The sequence below is a fragment of the Podarcis vaucheri genome, assembly GCF_965113315.1.
Source record: "Podarcis vaucheri genome assembly, chromosome: 13".
NCBI lineage: Eukaryota > Metazoa > Chordata > Lepidosauria > Squamata > Lacertidae > Podarcis > Podarcis vaucheri.
The window spans coordinates 14,822,559-14,839,427 of NC_138751.1; the positions used below are offsets into that span (position 1 = coordinate 14,822,559).

The 16,869-nt window shown below is 41.4% G+C and overlaps 2 protein-coding genes across 10 annotated transcripts in view; one reads left to right on the forward strand and one right to left on the reverse strand.

Moving 5' to 3' along the window:
• LOC309517150 (regenerating islet-derived protein 4-like) overlaps positions 1 to 8,657 on the forward strand; it is a 57,663-nt gene extending 49,006 nt beyond the window's left edge. For 4 of the 7 annotated variants that reach the window (XM_082196235.1, XM_082196237.1, XM_082196238.1 and 1 more), the window contains 6 exons: positions 1,292 to 1,368; positions 3,468 to 3,537; positions 4,366 to 4,454; positions 5,644 to 5,784; positions 6,138 to 6,258; positions 8,218 to 8,657. In XM_082196235.1, coding sequence (XP_082052361.1) covers positions 1,294 to 1,368; positions 3,468 to 3,537; positions 4,366 to 4,454; positions 5,644 to 5,784; positions 6,138 to 6,258; positions 8,218 to 8,291 — 570 coding nt within the window. In that variant the 5' untranslated portion in view covers positions 1,292 to 1,293 and the 3' untranslated portion in view covers positions 8,292 to 8,657. The remainder of the gene's footprint in view (positions 1 to 1,291; positions 1,369 to 3,467; positions 3,538 to 4,365; positions 4,455 to 5,643; positions 5,785 to 6,137; positions 6,259 to 8,217) is intronic. The other 3 variants (XM_082196236.1, XM_082196240.1, XM_082196239.1) reach the window with 2 other exon arrangements.
• LOC309517154 (C-type lectin BpLec-like) overlaps positions 1 to 16,869 on the reverse strand; it is a 97,295-nt gene that overhangs the window by 17,458 nt on the left and 62,968 nt on the right. The gene's annotated exons all lie outside the window — the stretch shown is intronic.

Consider the following 16,869-nt stretch of genomic DNA (forward strand, 5'->3'; position numbering starts at 1 on the left):
GGTATAAACTGAGTATAAATGGCAAGAGAATGAGGTGATATTTGAAAAGTCAAGCTCCGCAAAGTTGCCAAAGAGAAGAAGCAAGTCCCAGTGACTGATGGCCATCTCAAAGAACCAGGACTTTGTTTTAAGAAACAATATACCTTGGAAGCAGAAATGCCACGTTGCAGGACCACATGGTGTCCTTTTGCCTAGAGACAGAGACACCGAGACAAGGCCAGAGATGATTATCTTTAATTTGTGTAGCCATTTGTGTATTCAAAAGATATACAATACACTGTATCAGTCTGCTTGTCACATGGTACAAGACTAAGTGTAAGAACCTCAGGGACAGATCCATTTGAGGTTGAAGATCTTTGCACAAGCAGCCCAAAAATCAGTCTAACAACCTGTGCTATTAGACTGGGAATCTACTTGGGCAGCCTGAACACAAGGGGTTTATTTCATTAGTTTTACTGATCAAAAGGCCAGTGCTACATGTGCTCATGCATCTGTAGAAGAAGAAGAGGAGTTTGGATTTGATATCCGCTTTATCACTACCCGAAGGAGTCTCAAAGCGGCTAACAATCTCCTTTCCCTTCCTCCCCCACAACAAACACTCTGTGAGGTGAGTGAGGCTGAGAGACTTCAGAGAAGTGTGACTAGCTCAAGGTCACCCAACAGCTGCATGTGGAGGAGTGGGGACACGAACCCGGTTCCCCAGATTACAAGACTACCGCTCTTAACCACTACACCACACTGTATACTGATATGTCCAGCTAAATTTTATTCACACCAGTAGTGCTCTGTAAGCAGTTTTTCTAAAAGAAAGGGTATAGTGGAGCTTCATCTATGCCCATTGACCAAACTGGTGTGTGTGTTTGTGTGTGTGTGTGTGTGTGTGTGTGTGTGTGTGTTTGTGTGATGCTCTGCAAACATCTTTCTTTTGGGAAAGGCACTTGTGGAGCAACGTGCATGGCCTCAGGTGGTGCATAGTCCTATGCAGACTTCCAGACTTGCAAGTGGATTCCAGGCTTGCAAACATATATTTCCCCCCCTCAAAGGAAATTGCACAAAAATAAATGCTAAACTTGTGGTTTATTCCACTAGGTTTCCAGAAGCTTGCAAATGCTTGAATGTAACATACAAGTTAACAGTTAGCAAATGGTCAGGAAAATGGAATAAATTGCCTTGGGAATGCAGTCATACACATAACAACTCTCCTTGGGTACTATATCCCTGCAGAACATGTGTGAACATGTAGTATGATTGAGAGCTCCTGAGTAGATTCAATCAATACTTTATTTTTCAGAAATGATGCCTCGGCCTTGGTTTTCACCTGGAAGAACATTTCAGGATCAAAAAGGGGATTGTCGCATACCATACCAGGTATTATTTTCAAAATAACAAGTCTCCACTACACTCATCACATGAATTATTTTTAATGTAATTCATTGCAACTTGTATGAATGAGAGAAGGATAGATGGATGTTTGGAATGAAAAGTCAATACCTGCAAGGTTGCCAAGAGGAACAGCAAGTCCTGGTGACTGATGGCTATTGCAGATCACCAGGACTTTCTTTTAAGGAACAATATACCTTGGAAGAAGAAATGTCACATTGCAGGACCATTGTGTCCTTTTTGCTAGAGACACGGGGACAAGGATAGAGATGGATCACACTGCCAGAAAAGGGGCACATAATCCAAAAGCTCTGCAATCAACATATTCATCCACCTGACACATAATAAGAGATTGAGCAGAGAGTATAAGAACTCTGGAGACAGACCCGTTTTGGGTCGAAGACCTTTGTAGCAACACCTGGAGGTCCTGTCCATTGACAGCCATCTAATCAGATAGAGCAGCAGTCTTTGGTAAATATATATCCCTACAGAGCATGTGTGAATGTGATAAATGTTTGAGAGCTCCTAGATAGATTGAATTAATAAAAAAATTCTGAAGACTGGTGTACCATCTGGCCTTGGTGTATGTGCATTACCCCTTTGATCCCAGGTTGCCCTCATGACAATGATTAAGTGATAGAAAATGTAAAGGGGGAGAGCACAGATGATCACCTCTGGACACAGTCTTGTTGGAGTCGGGGAGGTCCTAGGAGACTGGACTGAGGAGGAATGGTGGAGACCGCTCCCCCCTTCTTCTGTCCTTCCAAGAGGAGACAGCATAGATTTAGAACAGTGGTTTGCAGAAGGTAATAATTCGGAGGCTGCAGAGGGGAGAAGCTGGGAGATACTGGATGACAAGCAGGAGGAGGAAAAAGAACTAGGGGAGAGACAGCTGACAGACTCAGTGTCTTTAGGAAGCATTCCTGAACTCCCATCTCAGGTCCCGGGGGCACTGAGAGTAGGAGAACAGAAAGCTCAGAGGCAGAACACACAGAGTAGCTGATGTAGGAATGATGTATAATAGGAGAGACAGAGGGGTGGGACTTATATGGAGCAACACCATTATCTGAGGGGCGACATCCTATGTCGCTGTGAATATTGAATAAATTTTCTTGGTAAGAACACCTTGTTTTCCCATTTCTGGCAGCCAGCCATGAGGGAGGGGGGATCGGATTCCCTGAAACCTGACAGGTAGACATAGTAGACTTGGTCTCTCTGATTTCCCCTCTGATCTTGGGTTGCATTCAGGATATACATATTATAGAGAAAAATACCCCATTGAGGGACAACCTAGGGCTTTCCCTTTGCTGGGTTTGCTACTGTGTAATGGGTGAAATGGCCCTACAAGATTGCCAGCATGCACTGTTTTCCTCCTTGTGGCACTACATTTTAATAATAATAATAATAATAATAATAATAATAATAATAATAATAATAATGCAACATTTTCCTTCCAGTTTGGATTAAAAAAAAACTCTCATACATCCACACACTGACATGATCTTAGTTTTTCTTCGAAAACAGGACATAACTATGTCAACTCAGGTGTTCCCCCCATAAATGAAGATTAAAGAGATTAAGCATAGCAGCGTTCAAATATCTGAAGGGCTGTCTCAAAAAAGATAGAGCAGACCTGTTCTCCCTTGCACCATAGGACAAAGCTAAATGGGTGGAAATTTCAGGCGAGTAGATTTTAGCTGAAGAATAGGAGACAATCCACAAAGGTATGAGCTCTTCGACAATGGAGCAAAATGCATAGGTATATAAGCAGAGGCTGGATTATTATCTGCTGGGGACAATCAGAGATGGTGTAGATTCCTGCCCTGAGCAGTTGGTCTTCAAGTTGGTCTTTCCAGATCTTAACATTCTGTTAAGTTCAGGTTTTCTTTTCTTTTCTTTAAGCTTCTCAGTTCATGGAAGTTCAAATAAAGGAGAAATGTGATTATAGGATATAAAATATTTATCTCTCCTTCCTTCCTTCCTTCCTTCCTTCCTTCCTTCCTTCCTTCCTTCCCTCCCACATTGGCTGAATGGCAAAACTGACAACACACCGCTTGAATTGACTGTACATTCCTCTTTTCCAAAAGGTCAGTCAGAAGATGGGATTTGTCACCTACTTCAGCCTTTGCCTTCTTGGAATCCTGGTCTCCAGTCCTGGTGAGCATTCTAGCAAACACCTGAGAATTTCCCAGAAATCTTCACTGAAATTAAGCAGTCATGAGAATGAAAGTACTTAGTGGATTTTCAAGGGATGGCAACCCAGCTAAGCCTATTAGAACACGGAAGCAGGAGAGTTTAAATTAGACATAATTTATTGGAGTTGGTCAGCGGAATCCCTGATCTGGACCTTGTGCAGAAATAAATGAGCTTTCCATCCCAAGAATTAGTTTCAAAGCTTTGCTGCAGAGCAGTCTAAAAACTAGTGGCATATAAATGTTACAAAGAACAAAAATACAAAGTTACACATTGCACTCAAGTAGCAGCAATGCAGTTCAGTCTTTTAAATCCTTTAATACAGTCCAATCTCAGAGACATACTCCATTATGCTGGAGGCTCCTTCTCCCAACACGCTGAGGTGGCAATCTCTCTGCTGGCTTCCCACAACACAAAGATACTGAGTTTCTCAGGTTTCAACTTCCTGCTGATGAGGGATCTACTTGGGTTTCCAGAGAAGAGTGATCAGGTAAGCCAAACCCTCTTAAATGGAAAAACACCAGCATTCCGCTTTCAGCTAGAGTGAAACCTCTTGCTTAATGCAAACTTCCCTGCTTTGCAAATGCAAACATTTACAGATGTTTAAACTTCAATGCATACATTTTTATGCAAATTAAACTTCTAATATTAACAAGATCTCTAGTCACTGGTTTCTAAATAACTTGTGCTTTCTAAATGGAATCACCAGTGGTATACGTAATGTCGCACTCAGAACAACCTGCTTACTGTTTTAATCCCTTATTTCCCCTCATTTCCTTCTCTCTAAAACAGGCAAGGCTACCTGTCCTAATGGATGGCTGGAAATTCAGGGCAACTGCTATGCATATATTGAAAAGATGATGACATGGGCTGATGCTGAGGTAAGAGGAGTTTCTCACCAACCAAGGCATAATACAATGAGAAAGGCAATCAGCATGGGCAGTCCCATGACAATATCTAGCCGATACTTTTGAATTAACAAAAGAGGGCTGACCACAAAAGGAAGGGAACTCAGCTGGTTAGATGGAGCCTGATCATCTGAGTTGCAGAGCTCAAGCAGAAACAAAGCAGACACAGAGGCGGAGCTAGGTGCTCTGGCACCTGGAGTGGCACACATGCTGTGCACCCGGGGGTGGGGCTAGCCATGTGCATCCCAGGGGGCTAGCCATGCTCAGGGGTTAGCCGCCAACCCGCGATTCTCCCCCGAGCCGTCGGGGGAAGGGGGAGAGCTGTGCCACTTTGCTGGCGGTCTTCCCTCTTCATATTGACAGCTCAGGAGTTGGAGGAGGCTTGACACACCGAATGTCACCCCCCTCAGGATGACACCTGGGGCGGACCGCCCCCACGTTGCTCTTCTACTGAGCAGACATTCCAAAGCCAATCCCTCAAGGTCAAGTTTCATTGTATATATCCAACCATATGTTCGCTTTCCCTGAAATGTTTGTAAAATTGCAAATAAAGATGCTTCTGAATCTGGGGTTGTACAAAGACAAATTTAAGGCTCTTCCAGATGACCTATCCATTGGGTATTCATCCTGATTCTCTTGCAGTTTGCATGAGGGTTGGGTTGCATATTTTTCACCCATTCATTCTGATTTGTTTGCAGGGAGATTATAGAACACTGAATATTCATCCTGAGTTGCTTGTGGGAGTGTTTATACATCTTCCAAAGATCCCACATTTTTCAATCCACTTCCCCATCACTTTCCTAGCCACAATTCTTTTTTGTTTCTTTTTAGAAGTAGATTTATTGTGCCACGATGATGCTTTAAAGCACTCTAATTGTGCAAACGTAACATTTTCTGGTATGTGCTTAAATTCCTCCAGCAAAATACTGACAGGCTCAATAACATTGTATCACACAAGTTAGTATGGGACAGCATTGCCTTATAATATTCCGGGAAGACCTGTTCATCTTAAAAATACTCAAGAAAGTCTAATTCAGAAAATATTAAAAACTTCGATGCAAGGAAATTGATCTGACACTGGCAAGCTCCAACTCTGCAATAATCTTACCGGTGAGATATGATAATAGTAGCAAAGCTTCTCTAATTCCTTTTCCATTTTTAGGTTGACTGCCAGAGCTATGGCCGTAGGGTCCATCTTGCCTCCATCCTGAATCAGAAAGAATGTTCCATTGTAGCAAAGTACATCTTAGCACAACAGAAAACACGCACAGATGTCTGGATTGGACTCTATGATCCTTTGCAAGTGAGCTGCTTTCACATGGCTTGTTCCTGATTGTCATCAGAGATGGGGCTCTTTAGCAACGCAATTATCTCAACAATTTCCTAGTCTGAACTCAATACATAAATTCTCCTTTATTTTCTATGTCTCCGCCATAACAAACAGTAATTTCCAGTTGGTCAAACTCTCCCGTTTTTGTGGTGGGCTACTCTTTTCTTTCAAACATGAGTCTGACCAAATTGCGGGAGGCAGTGGAAGACAGGAGTGCCTGGCGTGCTCTGGTCCATGGGGTCACGAAGAGTCGGACACGACTAAATGACTAAACAACAACAACTCTCTTCTTTAATCACACAATCTCTTCCGTCTCATTCCTGCAGAACAGGAAGTGGAAGTGGGCTGATAATTCTCCCTTCAATTTCGCAAGCTGGAATATAAACCAGCCGGGCCTGTTTGTTCCAGCTGCAAATAAGTTTTGTGTAGAGCTGAAGGAACCGCAAGGTAAGCAAGCCATTTGCAGGAACAGATAAAAGGTTTTGGATTCTCCACTACCTCCTGCTTTCTCCATCAGTTCCAACTTTTCTTAGGGTTGTTTCTGACTAAATCAGGGTTTCCCAAACTTGGGTTTGCAGCTGTTTTTGGACTACAACTCCCACCGTCCCTGACGTCCTGCTAGCTAGGGATGATGGGAGTTGTAATCCAACAACAGCTGGAGACCCAAGTTTCGGAAACCCTAGACTAAATCATAATAGAAGTATGCACATTAAAATTAAAAGACAAGCTGGTACTCACAAAGGCCCATTGATTTCGGTGGTTAATTCTGAATGCAACTAAGCTGTTGACAACCCTTAGCCAGGTGTTTATTTGCAGCAAGGATCAGAAGTAGGTTGTACTGTTGAGAGATGAGCAGTTGTCCAGTTGTTCAACAATTAGGATCACCTTCAAATACACTAGGAGCTGAAGGCTTCGGCTACAGCCAATCTGCATAATATAGTGTAGGATTACTACACATTTTGAAAGCATTGGTTGCTAAAGTCTGGGTTACATTATATTTTTTTCTAGTGTATTCCTTTAAGAAATTGTTAGGGCCAAATGTGGGGAAACTGGGGAAAGTCTTAAGTAAAGGGTGCCAAAATTGTATAATCGGGAGCTTCTGAAACTCAGTATGATTTCTATATTATTTTTCCTTTACAAAACTAATTTCAGCCATGAGGGCTAGAAGCTTTTGCTTTTCATAAATGAAAACTGAGATTCTAAGAAACTTACTTCCTCCAGACCAGGGGTGGGGAAGGTTTCGCCTGGAAGTCTAATTAGTCCTTCCAGGCCTTGGAGTTTGCTTTTCATGGGCCTGATATCCTATGTCAGGCATTGAAAGGAAACTTGGATTCAAGCTGAGGCTCTGAAGGAAGAATTATAAGCAAACCAGTGATTGGAAACTTCATTTTTTTAAAGGAACTAGTTCTTGTTCAGTTTCATTCTTTTGCACAACAAACTAGTTCAGTTCAAGTTCATCCAAATCAACTTTGCAGTTCATAAATAGTTCACCCTCAGCTATTTTTTTAAGTGTTCAGAATGTTATAAAGTAAAAAGGTAAATCAGGAGCCACGTACACAAAATAAGATGTCTCACAGGCAAAATGTCAACAGGTTAAACATTTCCATACTAGAAAAACCACACAGTATAAGGCATGAAACATAATTTGCTTTGTTCATTGGTCTGTACTTCTTGCTGAAAGCTGCTCCTGCTGGAAGACAGCAAATATCCTCAGCAGGGAAGATGCAGGGAATGTCTTACACTCCTCCTTTTTGACTGCATATCAACTGTGATTAATTTACTGGTGTCCTTAGTAACAGCAGCACCTCCTTAGAACATTGTCTCCACATTTCACTTTCTAACTTTTTTCCAGATGCCTGTCTGACTTTTTTTTTTACTGAAAGCTAAGAGACTGATAGGGTGGGGAAAGAAGGAGTGAACTTGAAGATAAATGAGAAATGTTACAAAATTCTGCCTCAAAATGAACTTAATTATGGGAATTCAGGTGCGGGGATTATGGGAATTCAGGTGCAGTTCAGAGATTTTTGAAATAATTCATTGAACTTTGTTCAATTGATCTACCGGTAGTTCATTCTAAACACTGAAACAAACCAATTGGGCTCCCAGTTCTTCCATTTCACCAAACATTTGCAGTTTTTGAATTTGGTGCCTTTTTCTGTTTCCCTGAACAGTGATATAAAAAAGGTGCAATATTAAAAAAACACGCTGAATTTAGTTGCATATTTAGGATCAGGAGTACACTTCGAGTTTGATGTCTGGAGATCAACAGGTGGGCCACCCACTTCAAGTGACCTACAGAAGGTGGTCCTCCTGGATGGATCTGAATCTTCCTGTTTGCTCTAGACCACATGAAACAGGTCGTTAAATAATGAGCAACAAGAAATAATTTGTGCCATGTCTTTTGAGTTTTAGATTTTGAGAAGTGGAATACTGTTACCTGTAAAGAGAAAAATGCCTTTGTCTGTAAACAATCACCCTAAAGAAGATTGTAGTTCCCTTCGCTGGACTCTAGCCCGCTGGAAATCTTTCTGATCTCAGTACCTCCTCTTCCAGTCCTCAAAGTGAAAGAGGGGTTCTCATTCATCACTTTAAAAATGACCATAACTGAAGAGCTGCCACTTTGGTTCCCCTCTTCTCCACAAATTTTTCTTGTGCCTATACCCCACTATGAACTTAATAAATTCTCTTGGATGCACATATTTCCTGGTGTGTTTCTGTCCTTCGCAATCCACTCAGACTGCTCTAAGATGATCATCCAATAAATATAGGGAAAGTTGGCTTATACCAAGTCAGACCATAGGTCCATCTAACTCAATAATAGACACATTGGATGGCAGTGGATTTCCAGGTTCATTCAGACAGGGGACATTCTCTGTCCCACCTGTAGATGCTGGACACCTAAGGTGGACTGCAAGGGTCTCCTTTCATAAGTGTGAAAGTACAAGAGAACATTTCACTAGATGGTGCTTCGATTGAAGCAACCCTACATTGCCAGCTGCACCTATGCAATTTCCTGTCCTCTGTGGCATACACATTATACCACAGACATTGACATCTGACACCAAGGTCACTTCAACACCATACATTTATTTTATTTTTTAACTTCTTTTTATGCATTTTCTATTACCAAACAACAACAACAACAAAAAGGAACAATAACAAACACATGCCAAAAACAAAAGAAAACATCAGCCAAATCAGAAACACCTTAACCAACCAAAAAACAAACATTACAATAAATAACAGTTGACTTCCCTCCATCTCGGTCTTGGGTTATGTGAATGTTAAATCCAATCTGCAGTTTTTCATTATATAACATCTGCACATCGCAAGAGTTATATTACGCCTACTGTGATTTTTATATCTCTAGAATTTGTTTCTGTATATGTTATAAATTTAGACCATTCATCAATAAACTTTCTACCTTTTTGCTGTCTAATGTTCTGTGTCATTTTTGCTAAATCCATATACTCAAATAATTTAATTTGCCAATCTTTGATAGTCGGGATATTTGGGGTTTTCCAATTTTGCGCTAATAGAATCCTGGCAGCTACAGTTGCATACTGAAACATTACGTAATCTTCTTTCTTAATCTCCTCTCCGATCATTCCCAGAAGGAAGGCTTTAGGCTTTTTGACAAAGGTGTATTTAAGTATTTTCTTTAGTTCATTGTAGATGGAATCCATTTTTTTTAACTTCTTCGCATTTCCACCACATGTGGTTAGAAGCTTCCCTCTTTAGATTTACATTTCCAACACCTTCTGTCCCCGATCTTATACATTTTTTGTAATTTCACAGGGGTGATGTACTAACGATACATCATCTTTTCCATATTTTCTCTGAGGGCAGTACAGGCAGTAAATTTCATTCCTTTAGACCACAACTTTGTCCATTTTTCAAAATCCAAATTATATCCAATATCTATGGCCCATTTTACCATAACTTCTTTAACCTCTTCATCTTTGGTGTCCCAATCTAACAGGTGATTATACATTTTAGATAGCAATTTAGTTTTACTTTCTATTATATCTACCTGAAATTTAGATTTTTTCTCATTCATTCCATTTTTTCTGTCTTCCATAGGGCATTAATCTGATGGTACTGCAGCCAACCTGTCAATTTGCTTTTCAACTCTTCATAGGGTCTAATTTTCCATCCTCTTTCCAATCTTTCCAGGAGATCTTCATAGGCCAATCTCTCTGTTTGTTTTTTTAATAGTTAATATGTCAATAGGCAATAGCCACCAGGGGGTATTTTCCCCCAATAGTTTTTTGTTCTTTTCCCACACTTCTAACAGTGCGCCTCTAATAATGTGGTTTGAGAAGCCTTTATGCACCTTTTCCTTATTCTGCCAGAGATAAGTATGCCACCCGAATCTTAGGTCGAAGCCTTCTAAATCTAGCAGATCTGTGTTTTTTAAAGTGACCCATTCTCTAAGCCAGCACAGGCACGAGGCTTCATAGTACAGTCTTAGATTTGGGACCGAGAAACCTCCTCTGTCTTTTCTGTCTGTTAACAATTTAAATCTAATTCTCGGTCTTTTACCTTACCATATAAATTTAGATAGAATTTTTTGCCAATTTTTAAATATTGCACTTCCTCTAATTACTGGGACATTTTGGAATAAAAATAAGAGTTTCGGTAATATACACATTTTGATTGCAGCCATTCTGCCTGACCAGGAGAGTTTAATCCTGTTCCAAATGTCTAGTTCCTTTTGGATTTCCTTCCAGGTATTAGTATATTTATCAGCCATTAAGTTTATATTTTTCATCGTCAGCCACACTCCTAGATATTTTATCTTTTTTACCGTATTTTTCGCCCTATAGGACGCACTTTTCCCCCTCCAAAAATGAAGGGGAAATGCGTGTGCGTCTTATGGGGCGAATGCAGGCTTTCGCTGAAGCCTGGAGAGCAAGAGGGGTCGGTGCGTACCGACCCCTCTTGCTCTCCAGGCTTCAGGAGAGCCCCGTCGCCAGCCCTGCAAACTCGGGGGACAGCGGGAGAGCCGCGGCACGCCTTTCCCGCTGTCCCCCGACTTGGCTAGAAGGCTGGCGGAGGGCTTTCCCCTCCTGCAGCCCCGCAAGCTCCCAGAGTGATGCCAAAGCTGCACGCAGCTTCCACATGGCTCTGGGTCCCATTCTGGGGGCTGGGGGAGGGGGAAGCTCCGCTTTCCCCTCCTCCAGCCCCGCAAGCTCCCAGAGCGATGCCAAAGCTGCCAAAGCCCGAGCTTCCCCAGCCCCATGCCTGGGGGGGGGAATAATTTTTTTCTCCCTTTATTCCCCCCCCCCCCCAATCTGGGTGCGTCCTATGGGCCGGTGCGTCCTATAGGGCGAAAAATACGGTACTTCTTTGATTCCTGATTGTCGTTCTAGCTGCCTCCTTAGGTCTTCTCCCATATTCTTAACCATCATTTTAGTTTTGTTTTTGTTTAACTTGAAGCCCGCCACTTTCCCAAATTCCTCTAAAAGTACCAAAACTTTGTCCATGCTATGTACAGGGTCCTCAACTGATATTACCAGGTCATCTGCATATGCTTTCAGGTTAAATTCTTTTACCCCGATTCTGATTCCTCTTATCTTCGATGTATCCCTTATCTTGTTTGCAATTACTTCTAACAACATTATAAAAAGAAGCGGTGACAAGGGACAACCTTGTCTCGTTCCCTTTGAAATTTCGAATGTGTCAGATAAATTGTTATTAATAATCAGCTTAGCTCTTTGATTTGAATAAATTGCTTTGATTCCTTCCATAAAAGCCCCTTCTATTCCTATTTCAACACCATACATTCTATTTCAACACCATACATTTAAAGCACTCTTTACATCACAGTTATAGCTTCGTCCAAAGAATTCTGGGAAATGCACTTTGTTAAGGGTGCTGAGTTATTAGGAGAATCCTCATAGTGTGGGATAACCAGTCTTCTATAGCCACATTTTTGCACGGCCAGATCTAGGAAGAGATTTATATGGAACAGCCCCAATGTTTTATCAAACCAAAGTGCATCTAGTATGCAAACTTCAGAAGGGGCTTTATGGCTTAAAATATGCTGCTGGAGCATGGAATGAGAAACTATAGAGGATGCTCAAACAGCTGGGGTACACACAAGGTCATGCAGACATGTGCGTGTAAACCAAGTGCAAAAAATGAATAGTTTTCTTACGTTTTGGCATTTGTGGATGATCTAATGATTGCAACTGAGAATAACCAAGACTACACAGAGGTTGTGGAATACCTGAGCAAAGAAGTACAGTCGTACCTTGGACTTCGAATGGACTCCATTCTAGGAGTTTGTTCGACTTCCAAAACATTTGGAAACCAAAGCATGGCTTCTGATTGGCTGCAGGAAGCCGCAGAAGCCCCGTCAGTCGTTCAGCTTCCAAAAGAATGTTTGAAAACTGGAACAGTCACTTCCGGGTTTCGATCGTTTAGGAGCTGAAATGTTTGAGAACTAGGCTGTTCGAAAACCAAGGTAGAGCTGTAGAGGTAAAGGAAATGGGAATTGTTTCTTTCAAATAGTGAGAGGAGAGCTTGGATCTTATCTCCTAAGTCAAAGGCAAAAGGTTATTGATTTTCTTGACAGCCTAGGGCTGAAAGAAACGAAGCAAGTAGCCACTCCAATGGCGACTGATTTTCTAGAGGGTAAAGATGAATCTGAACTCTTGCCAGACCACAGCCAATACAGGTCAGCTGCAGCACAGCTCCTGTACTTGTGTGGTCAAGCACCCCACCCCCATCGCCCGACTTCCAGAAAGAATCAGACAGGACAAAATTACCTTTTGGATTAAATCAGGCCACAGCTTTATGGATCACAGATGTAAGAGGGCCAGCCCTAGTCCAAAGTAAGACCCTCCGCATTCCACCAGCATTGAGTGATTTTCATTCTAGCTGCCACACACAAAAAAAGCTCCATAGGTTTTTATGTGTAATCTTGGAGGTTTATCTTCCGATAACCCAAGTAATGCCAACATAAGAGACATAGTAGCATTTGTATTGAAAATGGGGCTTATTTCTCTGAACGCATCGGGCGAATAGTTGAGCATTCAACTACGACTCCACCACAGAGGAAGATAAGATCCTTGAATCCTGTACCCCCTCCAGCAGCTGGGGTCTACATTATTAGTCAGGCAGGGCAATCTTGGAGGTGTGGAGATACCATCTCTGAAGAAGCCTTAGCAAAGTTTCCCTCATTTTAGCTGACACTGATTTTAACAGGCTCTCAAATCTCCTTAGGATTTGACACCACCCACAAATAAGCTTATTTTGTGTGTCCTGTCCTTTATTTTAATTCCTTGAGTCAGATCATTTTCTCTGATCAATGCAGCCAAAGCTTCCTATAGTAGAGAGAGAGCAAAAAGGAGAGAGGAAAGGGGACAACCTTGCTTCCATTTGGAAAGAGATCTGAATCAATGTTGTTCATTCTCACTGTCGCATGGTTCTCATATACCCATAACACAGATATGATTACATATCCACACACATCATGCTAAAAACATTCCTGTTTAGACAAGCCTACTCATATGCTTAGATAATGGTGGAAATTTTGATCTGTTTTGGTATTTTGACTTTTGTATGTTTTAAAGCAGGGCTGTAAATATTTCTTGATTTCACTGTTTTATCTATGGTAAACTGCTTTGAGGTTTTTCACAATCTAACGGTGTATAAATTTTTACGAAATAAATAAACTCTCTCAACCAGACTTCCAACCTGTAATTTACACCAAGCTGCATTACAAGGGATGTTAGAAGCTGTTATCTCTCTCCCAAGTGTGGATAATTGCAAATAACTGTTGGAAACCACAAGGTCAGCCATGCCCCATGATCCTTATCAAAAGTTGCGCAAATGCTTTTGGATGGCAAACCAGCTGCAACTATTTCTTAACATGGGTGACTTGGCTATAGTGGCAGAGCAGGCATGGCCAACCACATAGTTGGCTTGCACAATGAGCTACAGTTGCTCAAGTCCCTTCTTTTGCAGGACACTGTTAGATGTGCAGGAGCCCTGAAACCTTTTGCCTCTGGCCACCCTTGATACTGAATAGCAGGGCCGGCCCAAGATGGAAATTACCAAAGGTAACCTCAAGTCACAGATGTTTTCTTTTCTTTTTTTGTTAGATCATTTTTATTAATTTTCCAATAAAAGACATCCAATTGACATATCAAATCATAATCCAATAAAAATAAAAAAACTAAAATAAAAAGGTCAAATTATCTTCCTAATTGTAATTTTTAATTTTATGACTTCCCATAGTCTGAAACTTGAAGCATGTCCAAATCTCATCAATATTTCCATATTTCCACATCTCAATTTTAATTCTACAGGTATTTTCTTTTCTTTTCTTCTTTTTGAAATAATTTTTATTTGATTTTACAATTATAACAATACAAAATACATATCCATATTTGGAGATTTCTCCAAATCTCTAGACTTCCCACCTTTCCCTCCATGCGTCCTATTATAAACCTTTTCAACTGCATGTTATCTCATCACCCAAATTTTAGGTCTCTCCATTTTATCCATAATATCTTCTACATTACAAGTGTTATTGTAATCCTGCTAATGTTTTTATCTGCTTACAGTGGTCTCTCAAGTAAATTAAAATTCCCCTCCATTCTTTATTGAAGTTTTGGTATTCTTAGTTCCTGAGCTTTCTGGTCAGTTTTGCCATTTCAACAGCTTTATTTGCCATTCTTCTCTGGTAGGGACTTTGTCTTCTTTCCATCTCTGGGCTAGTAGCATCTGTGTGGCTGTTGTTGCATACATAAAAAGTCTTTCCTGCTCCTTTGGAATATCAGCACCTACAATTCCTAATAAAAAAGCTTCTGTTTTTTTTTTAATAAAAGCTATTTTAAAAAGCCATAGGTGTTTTCAAACCTATGCACTGAGCATTTATCCCTCAGGAAAAGTAGCCGCAAACAGTTCAGACTTTAAATTGTTGCACACCACTCTACTCTCCAAGCAGTGTGAGATTCCAGGAGTTCTGGGCTCTTACCCAGAGTTTGTGGTTCCTTTTGGACAATGAGGCACAGTGGTGACTATGGTGTCTTTATGATATAGGGCTCATTTACACATGTATACAACCTGAGCCTATGATGCAGGAGTTCACAGTGTCAACCAAAGGGTCTTGTTTCTGTCATTACCACAAGCTTGGATTCAAGCAGAAATCAAACATGGCTGTACAGAGGCTGTCCCTGACCGATATGATTTTTGGAAGAGTACAAAATCCACATAGAATGCCAGCTTTTAACCTGCTTGTGAAAATCATCAGAGATCGCAAAGAAAGGAATTTACGATAACAACAAGAAGAGAAAGGAAGTAATAAAGGACTATCCGGATCAAACTGGACAGAACTGTCTAATTAAAGCAGTAAGATAAGTGATGCTGTTTTGGACTCAAGCCGAGCTTGATGTATGGGCACCCCCAACAAAATTTAAAATTTGGCTGTATAATTTGGAACTAATGTGATATGGATAATGTGATGTGATTGGCCTGTTAATAAAAATTATTTTAAAAAAAGAAAAGAAATCAAACATGGCTCTCAAACTTTGCTCTGACTCTCTCTCTTGCTTGCTTCTAGGTCACACAACTCCCAAACTCTATTTCAAATTCTATCTTTGTCTACTGAGCTGGGAGAATGGCCCTACCTATTTTCTGGAGAGTAGGGCAAAGGGAAAACCACTTGGACATGTGCCTAGAAAACACGGGTAAAGTGGAAAACTGCTCAGACCCATGCTTTCTAGCCACGGGACAAGCAGAAGTTAGGATAAGCCTGCAATGAACATGGTCTCTAGTTGCAAATTGGCAAGCATTGCAGATCTATAAGCAGTGGAGCTGCTTGGATTTCTGCAATGTGCTCTACGTGGGGCTACCTTTGAAGGTGACCCAAAAACTACAACTAATACAGAATGTGGCAGCCAGACTGGTGACTGGGAATGGCCACCGAGAAGATATAACACCAGTCCTGAAAGAGCTACATTGGCTCCCAGTACGTTTCCGAGCACAATTCAAAGTGTTGGTGCTGACCTTTAAAGCCCTAAACAGCCTTGGCCCAGTAGACATGAAGGAATGTCTCCACCCCCATTGTTCAGCCCGGACTCTGAGGTCCAGCTCCGAGGGCCTTCTGGTGGTTCCCTCACTGCGAGAAGTGAGATTACAGGGAACCAGGCAGAGGGCCTTCTCGGTAGTGGCACCCGCCTTTTGGAACACCCTGCCATCAGATGTCAAGGAAATAAAGAACAACCTGACTTTTAGAAGACATCTGAAGGCAGCCCTGTATTGCGAAGGTTTTAAAGTTTGAAGTTCTATTCTGTATTTAGTGTTCTGTTGGGAGCCGCCCAGAGTGGCTGGGGAAACCCAGCCAGATGGGCGGGGTATAATAATAATAATAATAATAATAATAATAATAATAATAATAAGGAGTCAGCAACTGTGCTGCAGCATTTTGCAGTAACCAGCTTCCAGCTCAAGTGTGAGGGAAGCCTTGAATATGGTGCATTGCACCAACCCACTGTCGAACCTGTTGTTTTCTGATCTACAGGGGATATTTGGGCTTCCACTGAGAAAGCGGGATCAAGGAGCATCCTCAGACTGCATACCTGCTCCTTCAGAGGAAGTGCAACTCCACCCATTCAGATACAGGAACCACTTACTCACAGTGCCTTCATCTTGCTCAGATTTATATTCCCCGAACTATGGATATATCATACTGATATCCCACCTCTCAACCATCCAGAACTGTTCTTTCAGAGGGATCCAAGCTGCCAAGGTACTCAGAAAGTGTAAGGTAGGATGCGTCTGGGATTTGGGCAGCAGAATGGTGCCCATACAAATCTAGGTGGCTTTAAGGATTAGCAGCAAGACTAAATTCATTTATTCATAAGGTGCATTCTATGCAAATATGGGGATAAGAACACTGGGGTACATTGCAGGGATTTTGTAAACTATTATCTCAATCTGACCAGCAAACCATCTGCCAATATTTCTCAACCAGTGTGACTTAGCTCTAATGGTGGCACACGCATTGGCAACCATGACGTTGGTTTGCAGAGCTTGTGCAAT